The 14,479-nt window shown below is 55.2% G+C and overlaps 1 protein-coding gene across 1 annotated transcript; it reads left to right on the top strand.

Moving 5' to 3' along the window:
* The first annotated feature begins 2,617 nt into the window (after positions 1-2,617).
* On the top strand, positions 2,618-14,116 carry LOC132206681 (CD276 antigen-like). The gene is made up of 7 exons (XM_059641291.1): positions 2,618-2,723; positions 5,600-5,662; positions 6,824-7,165; positions 7,989-8,291; positions 9,574-9,711; positions 10,743-10,796; positions 12,418-14,116. Exons 2-7 carry the CDS (start codon positions 5,605-5,607, stop codon positions 12,531-12,533), a joined length of 1,011 nt encoding a protein of 336 aa, XP_059497274.1. The 5' UTR covers positions 2,618-2,723; positions 5,600-5,604; the 3' UTR covers positions 12,534-14,116.
* Positions 14,117-14,479: the final 363 nt, after the last annotated feature.

Raw genomic sequence — 14,479 nt, 5'->3', positions numbered from 1 at the left:
CTCACACACACTCTGCCACCCTCTTTATCTCTGTGGGTGACTCTCTCTGTCTCCATCTGGCCCTCTTTCTGCCTCCTTCTCTGTCTCCAACTCTCTCTCTGCTTCTATCTCTGTGTCTCTTTCCTTTTTCATCTCTCTCTCTCTGCTTCTCTCTCACAAACTCTCTCTCTGACTGTATCTCTCTCTCTCTTTCTCTCTCTCTCTCTCAAATAGTCTCTCTCTGACTCTGTCCCTCTCTCTCTCTGAATCTGTCTCTCTCTCAGTCATTATCTCTCTCGCTTCCTTGCTCTGTCCCTCTCACTCTCTCTCTCTCTGACTCTGTCCCTCTCACTCTCTCTCTCTCTGACTCTGTCCTTTCTCTCAGTCATTGTCTCTCTCTCTCTCCCTTTCTCTGTCCCCCTCTGTCTTTCTCTCTCTCTGACTGTATCCCTCTCTCTCTCTCTGACTGTGTCCCTCTCTCTCTCTCTTGACTCTGTCCCTGTCTTTCTCTCTCTGTCTCTCTGTGTCTGCCTCTTTCTCTCTGACGCTGTCTCTCTCTCTCTCACTTTCTCTGACTCTGTTCCTCTCTCTCTGATTCTGTCTCTCTCTCTCTATCACTTTCTCTGGCTCTCTCTCTCTCTCTATCTCGCTCTCTATCTATCACTCTCTCTCTCTCGATCGCTATCTTTCTCTCTCCCTTGCTCTGTCCCACTCTCTCTGACTCTGTTCCCCCCCACCTGTCTCTCTGTGATTATCTCTCTCTGACTCTGTCCCTCTCCCTCTGTCTCTCTGACTCTGTCCCTCTCCTTCTGTCCCTGATTATCTCTCTCTGACTCTGTCCCTCTCCCTCTCTCAGTGATTATCTTTCACTGACTCTGTCCCTCTCCCCCTCTCTCTCTCTCTCTGACTCTGTCCCTGTCTTTCTCTCTTTGTCTCTCTGTGTGTGCCTGTCTCTCTCTGACTGTGTGCCTCTCTCTCTCTGACAGTGTGCCTGTCTCTCTCTCTGACTCTGTCCCCCTCTCTGACTGTATGCCTCTCTCTTTCTGACTGTGTCCCTCTCTGTCTCTCTGTGTCTCTTTCTCTGACTCAATCCCTCTCTCTCTGATTCTGTCTCTCTCTCTATCACTCTCTCTGGCTCTCTCTCTCTCTCTCTCTATCACACTCTCTCTACCACTCTTTCTGACTCTGTCCCTCTCTCTCGATCGCTATCTTTCTCTCTTCCTTGCTCTATTCCGCTCTCTCTGACTCTATTCCCCCCCACCATCTCTCAGTGATTATCTCTCTCTGACTCTGTCCCTCTCCCTCTGTCTCTCTGACTCTGCCTCTCTCTCTCTCTCTCTCTCAGTGATTATCTCTCTCTGACTCTGTCCCTCTCCCTCTGTCTCTCTGACTCTGCCTCTCTCTCTCTCTCTGTGATTATCTCTCTCTGACTCTGTCCCTCTCCCTCTGTCTCTCTGACTCTGCCTCTCTCTCTCTCTCTGTGATTATCTCTCTCTGACTCTGTCCCTCTCCCTCTGTCTCTCTGACTCTGCCTCTCTCTCTCTCTCTGTGATTATCTCTCTCTGACTCTGTCCCTCTCCCTCTGTCTCTCTGACTCTGCCTCTCTCTCTCTCTGTGATTATCTCTCTCTGACTCTGTCCCTCTCCCTCTGTCTCTCTGACTCTGCCTCTCTCTCTCTCTCTGTGATTATCTCTCTCTGTGATTATCTCTCTCTGACTCTGTCCCTCTCCCTCTGTCTCTCTGACTCTGCCTCTCTCTCTCTCTCTGTGATTATCTCTCTCTGACTCTGTCCCTCTCCCTCTGTCTCTCTGACTCTGCCTCTCTCTCTCTCTCTGTGATTATCTCTCTCTGACTCTGTCCCTCTCCCTCTGTCTCTCTGACTCTGCCTCTCTCTCTCTCTGTGATTATCTCTCTCTGACTCTGTCCCTCTCCCTCTGTCTCTCTGACTCTGCCTCTCTCTCTCTCTCTGTGATTATCTCTCTCTGTGATTATCTCTCTCTGACTCTGTCCCTCTCCCTCTGTCTCTCTGACTCTGCCTCTCTCTCTCTCTCTCTCTCTCTGTGATTATCTCTCTCTGACTCTGTCCCTCTCCCTCTGTCTCTCTGACTCTGCCTCTCTCTCTCTCTCTCTCTCTCTGACTGTCTCTCGCTCTCTCGGTTACTGTCTCTCTCTCTCTCTCTCTCTGTCCCTCTCTCTGACTGTCTCTCGCTCTCTCGGTTACTGTATCTCTCTCTCTCTCTCTGTCCCTCTCTCTGACTCTCTCTCTGTTACACCTGGTCTCTCATGCGTGAGGTTAACGTGTTCGGACACAAAGTGACCGGGAGATGTGTGATCCCTTTGCGAGTTTAATGTTCGAGCCGGGGCTTCGCCCTCGCTGCGCCTGGAAGCTGGCGCTGGGGCTTTCGCGTTCACACTGAGCTCCGACCTCACAGCTCCCCAGAGTGTGTAAGTGACAGGATCAGGAAGATCCCATTGCAGTCCAGACACCACTGCACCACGGTCAGTGCGTTCACCACATTCTCCCTGGGGAGAGGAGGAGGGGAGGGTGGTGTGGTGGTAGTGTGGGGAGGGCTGACACATCCAAAAGGTGATTGGTCTGTCACCGAGAACGCAGCGGTTCTGAACTTCCGGAGCGATTATAAAACAAAGCAACCCTTCAGAGAGGAGTGAGGGAGCCTTGTGGCACTGTTAGAAGAAACCGGCCGCTGAGCGCAGTCAGAATCCTCTCATCTAGGAGTACGGAGGTGAGTGCTTGTTCTTCTTGGTGTTACGCAGAGACCCAACCGTTCCCAGTGTCCCAAAACACCACACCAGCCCCGCCAAACCACATCAGAGAGAACACAGTGTACAGCTGGAGGAACGCAGCCGGCCAGGCAGCATCAGAGGAGCAGGAAAGCAGAGGTTTCGGGTCGAGACTCTTCTTCAGAAAACGTCAGCTTTCCTGCTCCTCTGATGCTGCTGGGCCTCCCGTGTTCATCCAGCTCCACACCTTGTTATCGCAGATTCTCCAGCATCTGCAGCTCCTACTGCCTCACGTACACACCGGGTCCAGGCTGTGGGGATCTGTTACATTAAACCGACAGTGTCCACTCCCTCAGCACTGACCCTCCGACAGTGCCCGCTCCCTCAGCGCTGACCCTCCGACAGTGCCCGCTCCCTCAGCACTGACCCTCCGACAGTGCCCGCTCCCTCAGCACTGACCCTCTAACAGTGCCCGCTCCCTCAGCACTGACCCTCCGACAGTGCGGCACTCCCTCAGCACTGACCCTCCGACAGTGCCCGCTCCCTCAGCGCTGACCCTCCGACAGTGCCCGCTCCCTCAGCACTGACCCTCCGACGGTGCGCACTCCCTCAGCACTGACCCTCCGACAGTGCCCGCTCCCTCAGCACTGATCCCTCCGACAGTGCCCGCTCCCTCAGCACTGACCCTCCGACAGTGCCCGCTCCCTCAGCACTGACCCTCCGACAGTGCCCGCTCCCTCAGCACTGACCCTCCGACGGTGCGCACTCCCTCAGCACTGACCCTCCGACAGTGCCCACTCCCTCAGCACTGACCCTCCGACAGTGCCCGCTCCCTCAGCACTGACCCTCCGACGGTGCGCACTCCCTCAGCACTGACCCTCCAACAGTGCCCACTCCCTCAGCCCTGACCCTCAACAGTGCCCACTCCCTCAGCACTGACCCTCCGACAGTGCCCGCTCCCTCAGCACTGACCCTCCGACAGTGCCCGCTCCCTCAGCACTGACCCTCCGACGGTGCGCACTCCCTCAGCACTGACCCTCCAACAGTGCCCACTCCCTCAGCCCTGACCCTCAACAGTGCCCACTCCCTCAGCACTGACCCTCCGACAGTGCCCGCTCCCTCAGCACTGACCCTCCGACAGTGCCCGCTCCCTCAGCACTGACCCTCCGACGGTGCGCACTCCCTCAGCACTGACCCTCCGACAGTGCCTGCTCCCTCAGCACTGACCCTCCTACAGCGCCCGCTCCCTCAGCACTGACCCTCCGACAGTGCCCGCTCCCTCAGCACTGACCCTCCAACAGTGCAGCACTCCCTCAACACTGACCCTCCGACAGTGCCCACTCCCTCAGCACTGACCCTCCAACAGTGCCCGCTCCCTCAGCACTGACCCTGCGACAGTGCCCGCTCCCTCAGCACTGACCCTCCGACAATGCCCGCTCCCTCAGCACTGACCCTCCGACAGTGCCTGCTCCCTCAGCACTGACCCTCCGACAGTGCGGCACTCCCTCAGCACTGACCCTCCGACAGTGCCCGCTCCCTCAGCACTGACCCTCCGACGGTGCCCACTCCCTCAGCACTGACCCTCCGACAGTGCCCGCTCCCTCAGCACTGACCCTCCGACAGTGCCTGCTCCCTCAGCACTGACCCTCCGACAGTGCGGCACTCCCTCAGCACTGACCCTCCGACAGTGCCCGCTCCCTCAGCACTGACCCTCCGACGGTGCCCACTCCCTCAGCACTGACCCTCCGACAGTGCCCGCTCCCTCAGCACTGACCCTCCGACAGTGCCCGCTCCCTCAGCACTGACCCTCCGACAGTGTCCGCTCCCTCAGCACTGACCCTCCGACAGTGCAGCACTCCCTCAACACTGACCCTCCGACAGTGCCCACTCCCTCAGCACTGACCCTCCAACAGTGCCCACTCCCTCAGCACTGACCCTCGGACAGTGCCCACTCCCTCAACACTGACCCTCCGACAGTTCCCGCTCCCTCAGCACTGACCCTCCGACAGTGCCCACTCCCTCAGCACTGACCCTCGGACAGTGCCCACTCCCTCAACACTGACCCTCCGACAGTGCCCGCTCCCTCAGCACTGACCCTCCGACAGTGCCCGCTCCCTCAGCACTGACCCTCCGACAGCGCCCGCTTCCTCAGCACTGACCCTCCGACAGTGCCCGCTCCCTCAGCACTGACCCCCCGACAGTGCGGCACTCCCTCAGCACTGACCCTCCGACAGTACCCGCTCCCTCAGCACTGACCCTCCGACAGTGCCCGCTCCCTCAGCACTGACCCTCCAACAGTGCGGCACTCCCTCAGCACTGACCCTCCGACAGTACCCGCTCCCTCAGCACTGACCCTCCGACAGTGCCCGCTCCCTCAGCACTGACCCTCTGTCAGTGCCCACTCCCTCAGCACTGACCCTCCAACAGTGCCCGCTCCCTCAGCACTGACCCTCCGACAGTGCCCGCTCCCTCAGCACTGACCCCTGACCAATTGTTGAAGGAGTTGTGACTGAGACTGTAGCGTGCCCAGTGCCCGCTCTTTGTAATGTGTGGAATGCTCAGGTGGGATCTCTGCATTGTGAGCTCTGATCCCAAACAGTGTGCCCACACAGCCCTCTGCTGGGAGTTTGTTCATGCTGCACCTCCTGCCTGTCTGGGTTGACTCCAACACACCACTCTCAGGCTCTAAGGTGGAAATTGTTGTAATTCAATTCATGACTGACCTGTTCCTCTTCCAACTCAAACATTTTTCCTGAATGTCATTGCAGCGGTCGGTTTGTGGCTCTCTCTGTGAGTTAGTGTGTGTGTGAGACATGTGAGCAGGTGTGCGGTCTGCCTGTGACCCTGATCACTAATAGCCTGTTGCCTGGTCTTACAGGTGGAATGAAGCTGTTTCCAGCTGTTGCTGTCTTCCTTCTGCAAGTCCTTCGGGCCTGCTCAGGTGGGTGTAACACAGTCAGTGCCAAAGTCTTCCTTCCAATGTTTGCTGCTTCCTGCACAGCGCGATCCCATGGCTGGGCTGGGCATAGCCCGCATGAATTCGCCCAGCCGGTGTTGCAGCTGTAATTAGACCAGGGGTGGCATCGCCATCCCTGTCGGTGCAGCCAAGACTTGAGCTGTGTATGGCCGGAAGGCGAGAGTAAGGAGGAATATGGGGATCAAAGAGAGGACAAGGGAGAGAAGCTGAGGTGTGGGTCAGTGGGGAGGGTCTGTGGGAACAGGCAGTGTGTTCACGTTGGCCGCATCTGGCTGTGGTGCTGGGACTGGACACATGATCGTCTCGTCCCGTATCAGTGATTCCGATTCTCGGGATCGAGCCCTGGATCATTGTCCCAGAAAGAGGAGGCTGAGGGGTCACCTGATGGAGGTCTGGAAGCTGACAGTGCGAGACCTGCTCCCACTGGGATTTGAGTGGGTGGTGGGTAATGGTGTGGATTCACTCTTGCAGTGAGTGGGGAGGTGAGTAGTGTGGAAGTCACTCTCTCAGGGAGGGGTGGAATTGTGTGGGGGTTACTCTCGCGGGGGGGGAATAGTGTGGGGGTCACCCTCGCAGGGAGTGGGGGAGGGGAATGGTGTCGGGGTCACTTTTGCAGGGAGTGGGGGAGGGAAATGGTGTGGGGGTCACTCTCGCAGGGAGTGGGGGAGGGGAATGGTGTGGGAGTCACTCTCGCAGGGAGTGGGGGAGGGGAATGGTGCGGGGGTCACTTTCGCAGGGAGTGGGGGAGGGGAATGGTGTGGGGGTCACTCTCGCAGGGAGTGGGGGAGGGGAATGGTATGGAGGTCACTTTTGCAGGGAGTGTGGTGGGGGAATGGTGTGGGGGTCACTTTCGCAGGGAGTGGGGGAGGGGAATGGTGTCGGGGTCACTTTCGCGGGGAGTTGGGGGGCATGGTGTGGGGGCTACACTCTCACAGGGAGTGGGGGTGGAATGGTGTGGAGGTCACTTTCGCAGGGAGGGTGGTGGGGGAATGGTGTGGGGGTTACACGCTCAGCGGAGTGGTGGCGGGGCTTGCTCCCTCAGGGAGGTGTGGGGCTGGGGAATGTTGTGGGATTGAACATGCTGAGAATAGGCTTTAATTCTGCTGTCATTGCCTGTGCTTTCAGACTCTGCACCGGGCCGTGCTGTGACTGGGTTGGTTCGAGGTCAAGCATTATTACCCTGTATTTACGAGGTGATGGGGCCTGTCTCTCTCACGTCAGCCCGAATTTATTGGCAGTTTTCTCCCGAAAAGGTTGCCTATGTCTTTTCCAATGGGAAGCCTGAAGAACAATACGTGGAAAGTTATTACAGAGGAAGAACTACAGTCCCCAAGACTGAGTTAGTCAGAGGAAACCTCTCCCTGCAACTGAGCAACCTCACTGTGAAAGATGATGTGGAATATCACTGCTATTTCTTCCTCAACGACAAGAAGGTTCATGCATGTCACCTGCGACTGTATATAGCTGGTAGGCACTGGCTTTAGAACGGGCCATACCTCTTAGGTAGGGGAAGTCTTCTCTCCTCCACACTCTCATCCATCCTGGAAAACAGCCAGTAACAGAGCGTGCTGTGGGGGGAGAGGGGTCACTGAGTGACAGTGTGAGGGAGAGGGATTAACATCAGTAGGGATACAGTCAGTAACACAGGGCGCTGTGGGGGAGAGGAGTTACTGAGTGACAGTGTGAGGGAGAGGGATTAACATCAGTAGAGATACAGTCAGTAACACAGGGCCCGGGGGGGGGGGGGGGGGGGCAGAGGGGGGAGAGGGGTCACTGAGTGACAGTGTGAGGGAGAGGGATTAACATCAGTAGGGATACAGTCAGTAACACAGGGCCCTTGGTGGGGAGAAGGGTTACTGAGTGACAGTCTGAGGGAGACGGATTAACATCAGTAGGGATACAGTCAGTAACACAGGGCGCTGGGGGGGAGAGGGGTTACTGAGTGACAGTGTGAGGGAGAGGGATTAACATCAGTACAGATACAGTCAGTAACACAGGGTCCTGGGGGGGAGAGGGGTTACTGAGTGACAGTGTGAGGGAGAGGGATTAACATCAGTAGGGATACAGTCAGTAACACAGGGCCCTTGGTGGGGAGAAGTGTTACTGAGTGACAGTCTGAGGGAGACGGATTAACATCAGTAGGGATACAGTCAGTAACACAGGGTCCTGGGGGGGAGAGGGGTTACTGAGTGACAGTGTGAGGGAGAGGGATTAACATCAGTAGGGATACAGTCAGTAACACAGGTCGCTGTGAATGTCTGAAACTGAGATATCTCTTTCCCTGCTTTAGCTCCCTACCAGCCTCCTGTGTTATCGGCTTCACAAGGAGAATCTCTGGGTGCGGGTCTGGCCGTGAATTTGAGCTGCCATTCCTTTGGAGGCTTCCCGGCTCCAGTTGTGAACTGGACGGATGATGCTGGGAGACCTCTGGGCCGAGATGCTGAGGTGAACACCTCAGTGGAACAGGATCCTGTCTCTGGCCTGTACAATGTCACCAGCAGCCTCAGGATCGTTGCTGCTGTGGGAACGTCAGTCCGCTGTTCTGTCTTTAACAGCAGGATTCAGCAGCGCCTGGATTCCATTGTTTGGGCATGTAAGTGATTTCAAAGTGAGCTCGCTGTTGCAGAGCGGTGAACTGTCACTCCAAAACACAGGGACCTGAGCTCCAGACCTCAATATCATTCTTTTCAGCGCTCACACTGGCTTCCAGTAGGGAGAGAGTACAGGGTCAGCACGGGATTTTTGAAGAGTAAAACTCACTCAACATTCTCCCCTCCCAACCCTATTAAAACACTCCCAGGATAGAGACAACACAGGGTTAGATACAGAGGGGGAGGGAGGGGAGGCAATGGCCTGGTGGTATTATGGCTGGACTGTTAATCCAGAGACCCAGATAACATTCTGGGGACCTGGGTTCGAATCCTGCCACAGCAGATGGTGGAATTTGAATTCAATAAAAATATCTGGAATTAAGAATCTAAGACCGTGAATCCATTGTCAATTGTCAGGAAAAAAAACCCAACTGGTTCACCAATGTTCTTTAGGGAAAGAAACTGCCATCCTTAACTGGTCTGGCCTACATGTGACTCCAGACCCCAGCGATGTGGTTGACTCTTAACTGCCGTCTGGGCAATTAGGGATGGGAAATATATGCTGTCCGGCCAGCAACACCCTCAGGCTGTTAATGAATAAAGGATGGAAAAATAAGAGTAAAGCACTCTCGACACTGTCCCCCATCAAACACTCCTGGGGCAGGGACAGCACAGAGTAAAGCTCCTTCTACGCTGGGAATGTTGCTGGATTCTAATCAGACACCATGTATGGGGATATTGATTAGCTCAGAGCACGGTGTGCGCTCTGGAAACTGATGTGCTCCCTCAGAGTGGAGTGAAGTTGAGGGTTGCTGGGGGTGTGCGTGGAGAATGTGTCCCGCCCAGTCCATGCAACGTCCCAGGGCAAGGCTCAGTAACTGTGAGCGCGAATAGCGCATCGCTAACGGATGGTCACTGTATGTGTTGGCTTCATTGTGTCACTGCTGTGAAGGAACAGCTGCACCATGTTACAGTGCTTTATCACGGGAAAAAAAACACATTGAGTTGTAAGTTGAGATAACAAAGTGTAGGGCTGGATGAACACAGCAGGCCAAGCAGCATCAGAGGAGCAAGAAAGCTGACGTTTCATGCCTAGACCCCCTGATGAAGGGTCTAGGCCCGAAACATCAGCTTTTGGCTTCCTGAGATGCTGCTTGGCCTGCTGTGTTCATCCAGCCCCACACTTTGTTATCGCGGATTCTCCAGCATCTGCAGTTCCCACTGTCTCTGATACAATTTTATCCTTGAGCTGAAAGTTGCCCCTTTCTGCCCGTTCTCCTGCAGATGCCTCCAGCAACACCAGCTTGCCTTTTAGAACTGCTAACCCTCACTACCTCATCGCTCTCTATGTGACAGTTGCTGTCATAGCCTGTGTGTGCCTTCTGATTGCAATCGTCTGGATATGGAACAAAAAATTCAGAGGTAAGAGGTCACTTCTGGAGGACAGTGTTCAGTTCTGGACACCCTGCTACAGGAAGGATGCTATTAAACTGGGAAGAGTGTGGAAAAGGTTCACCAGGATGATCTTGGGATTGGAAGGTTTGAGGCTGGAAAAGCTGAGAATTTTTCCTTCGGAGTGTCAGACTCATGGGTGACCTTATAGAGGTTTACAAAACCATGAGGGCCATGGATAGGGTGAATAGACAAGATCTTTTCCCTGCAGAGGTTGGGGGGAGTCCAAAACCAGAGGGGCATAGGTTAAAGGTGAGAGGGGAAAGATTGAAAAGGGACCTGAGGGGCAGCTTTTTCACACAGAGGGTGGTGCGTGTATGGAATGAGCTGCCAGAGGAAGTGGTGGGGGCTGGTACAGGTTACAGCATTTAAGAGATTGGGGACATGGATAGGGAAGGGTTTAGAGGGATAGGGGCCAAGTTTACTTTGAGAAGCCTGGTTGGAATGGACAGGATGGACCGAAGATCCTGTTTCTGTGCTGCCTGGCTCTGCCTAGACCTCTTCCTTGTCCTTCCCCCACTAAAACAACCCCCCCACCCCCTCAGCCACCTCCCCCCCAACCCCCAGCCCCTGCTTGGGTCACGGAGCTGGTACCACTAACCAGGAGGAGGCCATATGGCCCGTTTGTTTTACTGATGGCCCATTCTGTGTCACAGTCATCAACTCAGTAGATTTTATGGTTTGATTTCCGAAGGGACTGAGCACAAAAGCTGACAGAGGAAGCATAGATAATAAAATGTGAGGCTGGATGAACACAGCAGGCCAAGCAGCATCTCAGGAGCACAAAAGCTGACGTTTCGGGCCTAGACCCTTCATCAGAGGGAAGCATAGGCTGGCTTTTCTCTCTGGAGAGAGTGGGCCGTGGGGTGGCTTTCGGAGTGGGGGTGGGCGGGGGCGTGGGAAGGTGGCTGTGGCAGTCTCTCTGGGGTTTAGGGCTTCGAACAGCTGCTCCTCCCCCCTCCTCTCTGACTCCTTTCACAGTCTCTCTCTCTCACACACAGGTGTGCGCTCTGCAGCCCGGCAGAACCACATCGAGGTTGATCGCTCTGCAACAGGTAACTTGTTTTGCTCAGTCGTTTAACCTCATCCCCTCTCTATTTAGTATCATGTTTCTCCACCCCTCTGTCTCTCTCTCCCCTTCTCGAAAATCCTCTTGTCACACTCCCACTCCTTTGTGCTACATCTCTTCTCCATTCTTCCTCTGTTTGACCCTCTCTCTTTGTCCTCCTCTCCCCCATCTCCTTCCTTTTGTGCCTCCCTCCTCCTCCTGTAGCCCCCCTCCCTTCCCCGTCTCTCTCTCTCTCTCTCAATATCTATGACTGACCCTCTTTCAGTCTGTCTGTCTCTCATCCCAGCCCTCTCTCTGGCTCCCCAAATCTTTCTTCGTTTGTGAATGTATGAATGTGCCCGTGCCTCTGTCTGTGTGTGTCTGTGTGTGTGTCTGTGTGTGTGTGTGTGTCTGTGTGTGTGTGTGTCTGTGTGTGTGTGTCTGTGTGTGTCTGTGTGTGTGTGTCTGTGTGTGTGTGTGTCTGTGTGTGTGTCTGTGTGTGTCTGTGTGTGTGTCTGTGTGTCTGTGCCTGTGTGTGTGTCTGTGTGTGCGCCCGTGCGTGACTGGCTGAGGGACGGCTCTGCGCTTTCGGGTGAGGGGTGAGTTGGTCAGAGGGGGCTGATTATTTAGTTTGATGATGGCCCTGGGTGTTCAGTGAGTGTGCTCTCCCTGTGCTGTTCCCAGTGACCAGCAGGGTCCTCTCCCCTACGTAGGGGGCGCCACCGCTTGACCCGCCCCCATTTCATCAGGCAGTGCGTCGTTCACACGTAAAGTTAGTGTTAGAGCTGTTTGACTACGTGGAGCATCACAGCTCAGCATCAACTTTTCACGTCAGCTGCAGCAGTCACTCCTGTGTTTAACAGCTCATCTCCCTCCCACTCCGACCTCTGTCACCCCCTCCCTCCCTATCTCAGTAACCCCTCCACCCCCTCCTCATCCCTATCTCTGTAACCCCCTCCACCCCTACACCCCCTCCCTTTCTCTGTAACCCCCTCCAGCCCCAACACCCCTCCCTATCTCTGTAACCCCCTCCAGCCCCTACACCCCCTCCCGATCTCTGTAACCCCCTCCACCCCTACACCCCCTCCCTATCTCTGTAACCCCCTCCAGCCCCTACACCCCCTCCCTATCTCTGTAACCCCCTCCAGCCCCTACACCCCCTCCCTATCTCTGTAACCCCCTCCAGCCCCTCCCGTCCTGGGCAGCATGAATGACGAAGTGGTGTGCGATGGCTAGATTCGAGAGAAATGTGTTGTTGAAGTGCCTGTGATAATGGGAACTGCAGATGCTGGAGAATTCCAAGATAATAAAATGTGAGGCTGGATGAACGCAGCAGGCCAAGCAGCATCTCAGGAGCACGAAAGTTGACGTTTCGGATGAAGGGTAAGTCCCGAAACGTCAGCTTTTGTGCTCCTGAGATGCTGCTTGGCCTGCTGTGTTCATCCAGCTCCACACTGTGTTATCTCGGTGAAGTGCCTGAGTGAGTTTTGTCGGTGTTTTGGGGTGTTGTTGGACTCATGCAAGTCCACTTACACCCACCAGGTGGCGCGTACACACTGTGTCTGACAATGAACATGGTCCTCCCTCTCTCTCTCTCCCTCTCCCTCTCTCTCTCTCCCCTGGCACAGCTGAGGAAACTTTGGAATGGACACTGGGAGATCAAAACACCTTTGTTGGGAATTACGGGCTGGAACAGCAAATGATGCTCCCCAACCCCCTCACTCCCCAAAATCTGGATCAGTAGCTGGACCAGGCAAGGAAGGAGACCCTCACATCCAACTCCTGGGAGCTGCGGAAGAGCCAAAAGCCACAGAATTGCTCGGATCAGGCCTGGAGCATTGGGAAGTAAGGAACAGATGGAGGGATAGCGAAGGAAGCGAGGCATAAATGACGCTGCATTTGTCTAGCCCCTTTCCCTACCTCCTCACAGCCCACAGCCCAGCTAATATATTTCCGAGTGAGCCTACCACGCAGATGAAGAGAACGATTCGGGGAGTGGGGTCGATTTGTACACAGCAAGATCCCACGTTGAAGCAATGTTAACAGGATTCCGAGCACCTGCCTCTTGTGAAATGACATTATTTATTCAGATGAAATGATGTGACATCAGTTGAACGAGAGAACCTGCCTTTCCACGTCGTGGCAGTGGGATCATTCACATCCCTGGAAGAGGAAGGTACCATCAACGCTGGCCCTACGACAGTGCCCAATCCCTCAGCACTGACCCTCGACAGTGCCTGCTCCCTCAGCACTGACCCTCGACAGTGCCCACTCCCTCAGCACTGACACTCCAACAGTGCCCAATCCCTCAGCACTGACCCTCCGAAAGTGCAGCACTCCCTCAGCACTGACCCTTGACAGTGCCTGCTCCCTCAGCACTGACCCTCCGACAGTGCCCACTCCCTCAGCACTGACCCTCGACAGTGCCCACTCCCTCAGCACTGACACTCCAACAGTGCCCAATCCCTCAGCACTGACCCTCCGAAAGTGCAGCACTCCCTCAGCACTGACCCTCGACAGTGCCTGCTCCCTCAGCACTGACCCTCCGACAGTGCCCACTCCCTCAGCACTGACCCTCCGACAGTGCCTGCTCCCTCAGCACTGACCCTCCGACAGTGCCTACTCCTTCAGCACTGACCCTCCGTCAGTACCCACTCCCTCAGCACTGACCCTCCGACAGTGCAGCGCTCCCTCAGCACTGACCCTCCGACAGTGCCCGTTCCCTCAGCACTGACCCTCCGACAGTGCGGCGCTCCCTCAGCACTGATCCTCCGCCCGTGCCCGCACCTTCAGCACTGACCCTCTGACAGTGTCCGCTTCCTCAGCACTGACCCTCGGACAGTGCGGCGCTCCCTCAGCACTGACACTCGGACAGTGCGGCGCTCCCTCAGCACTGACCCTCGGACACTGTGGCGCTGCCTCAGCACTGACCCTCTGACAGTGCCCGCTCCCTCAGCACTGACCCTCCGACAGTGCCTGCTCCCTCAGCACTGACCCTCCTACAGTGACAGTGTAAGCAGGTTGATGTCCAGTGACCTCTGAGAGACACTTTACCCGTTTGACCACCACTCCAGAACGCTGGGGATTTCCATCGAGGATGTGAAACTAACATTTGGAGTCAGGTTAGGACCTGAGATGGAATTGCTGATGTATTTGTTGTTTGCGACTGTCGATGATGGGAGCTGATGTCACCCGAGAACTGACCTACCAGTCTGTGAATTAAATGTACTTTTTGTAAATAATATTTGTATGTTTGTAAGTGACAGTTGTATGTTTAAAAGTAATATTGGTACAGGTTTTGTGAATAATATTTGTGCAGGTTTTGTAAAAGAGCAGAAATAGTCAGTAAATGCTCCTGAAAAATAATTTACTTTTGGTTGACCTCAGCTTCAATCGCCGTCAAAATCCCGCACGCAGTGGCAGGAAGGGATTACAGCGACACAGTCCACACACTGATAACCTGCTAAACAGCACATCATCCAACCCCACACAGTCGCACACTGCAACTGTCGCCCATCACACACTGCCAGCACAGGGACAGCACGGGGTTAGATAAAGAGTAAAGCTCCCTCTACACTCTTTCCCCCATCACACACTGCCAGCACAGGGGCAGCACGGGGTTCGATAAAGAGTAAAGCTCCCTCTACACTCTTTCCCCCATCACACACTGCCGGCACAGGGGCAGCACGG

Source organism: Stegostoma tigrinum, chromosome 41, assembly GCF_030684315.1.
Source record: "Stegostoma tigrinum isolate sSteTig4 chromosome 41, sSteTig4.hap1, whole genome shotgun sequence".
NCBI lineage: Eukaryota > Metazoa > Chordata > Chondrichthyes > Orectolobiformes > Stegostomatidae > Stegostoma > Stegostoma tigrinum.
The sequence above is the reverse complement of the archived record's forward strand: the minus strand, read 5'-3'. Positions and strand labels throughout refer to the sequence as shown.

Bases quoted from the DNA above. Each gene is read 5' to 3' on its own strand.
- LOC132206681 (XM_059641291.1), top strand. From the start codon at position 5,605: ATGAAGCTGTTTCCAGCTGTTGCTGTCTTCCTTCTGCAAGTCCTTCGG. The intron at 7,166-7,988 runs GTAGGCACTGGC...TCCCTGCTTTAG, and splicing joins CCTGCGACTGTATATAGCTG to CTCCCTACCAGCCTCCTGTG. The intron at 8,292-9,573 runs GTAAGTGATTTC...GTTCTCCTGCAG, and splicing joins GGATTCCATTGTTTGGGCAT to ATGCCTCCAGCAACACCAGC.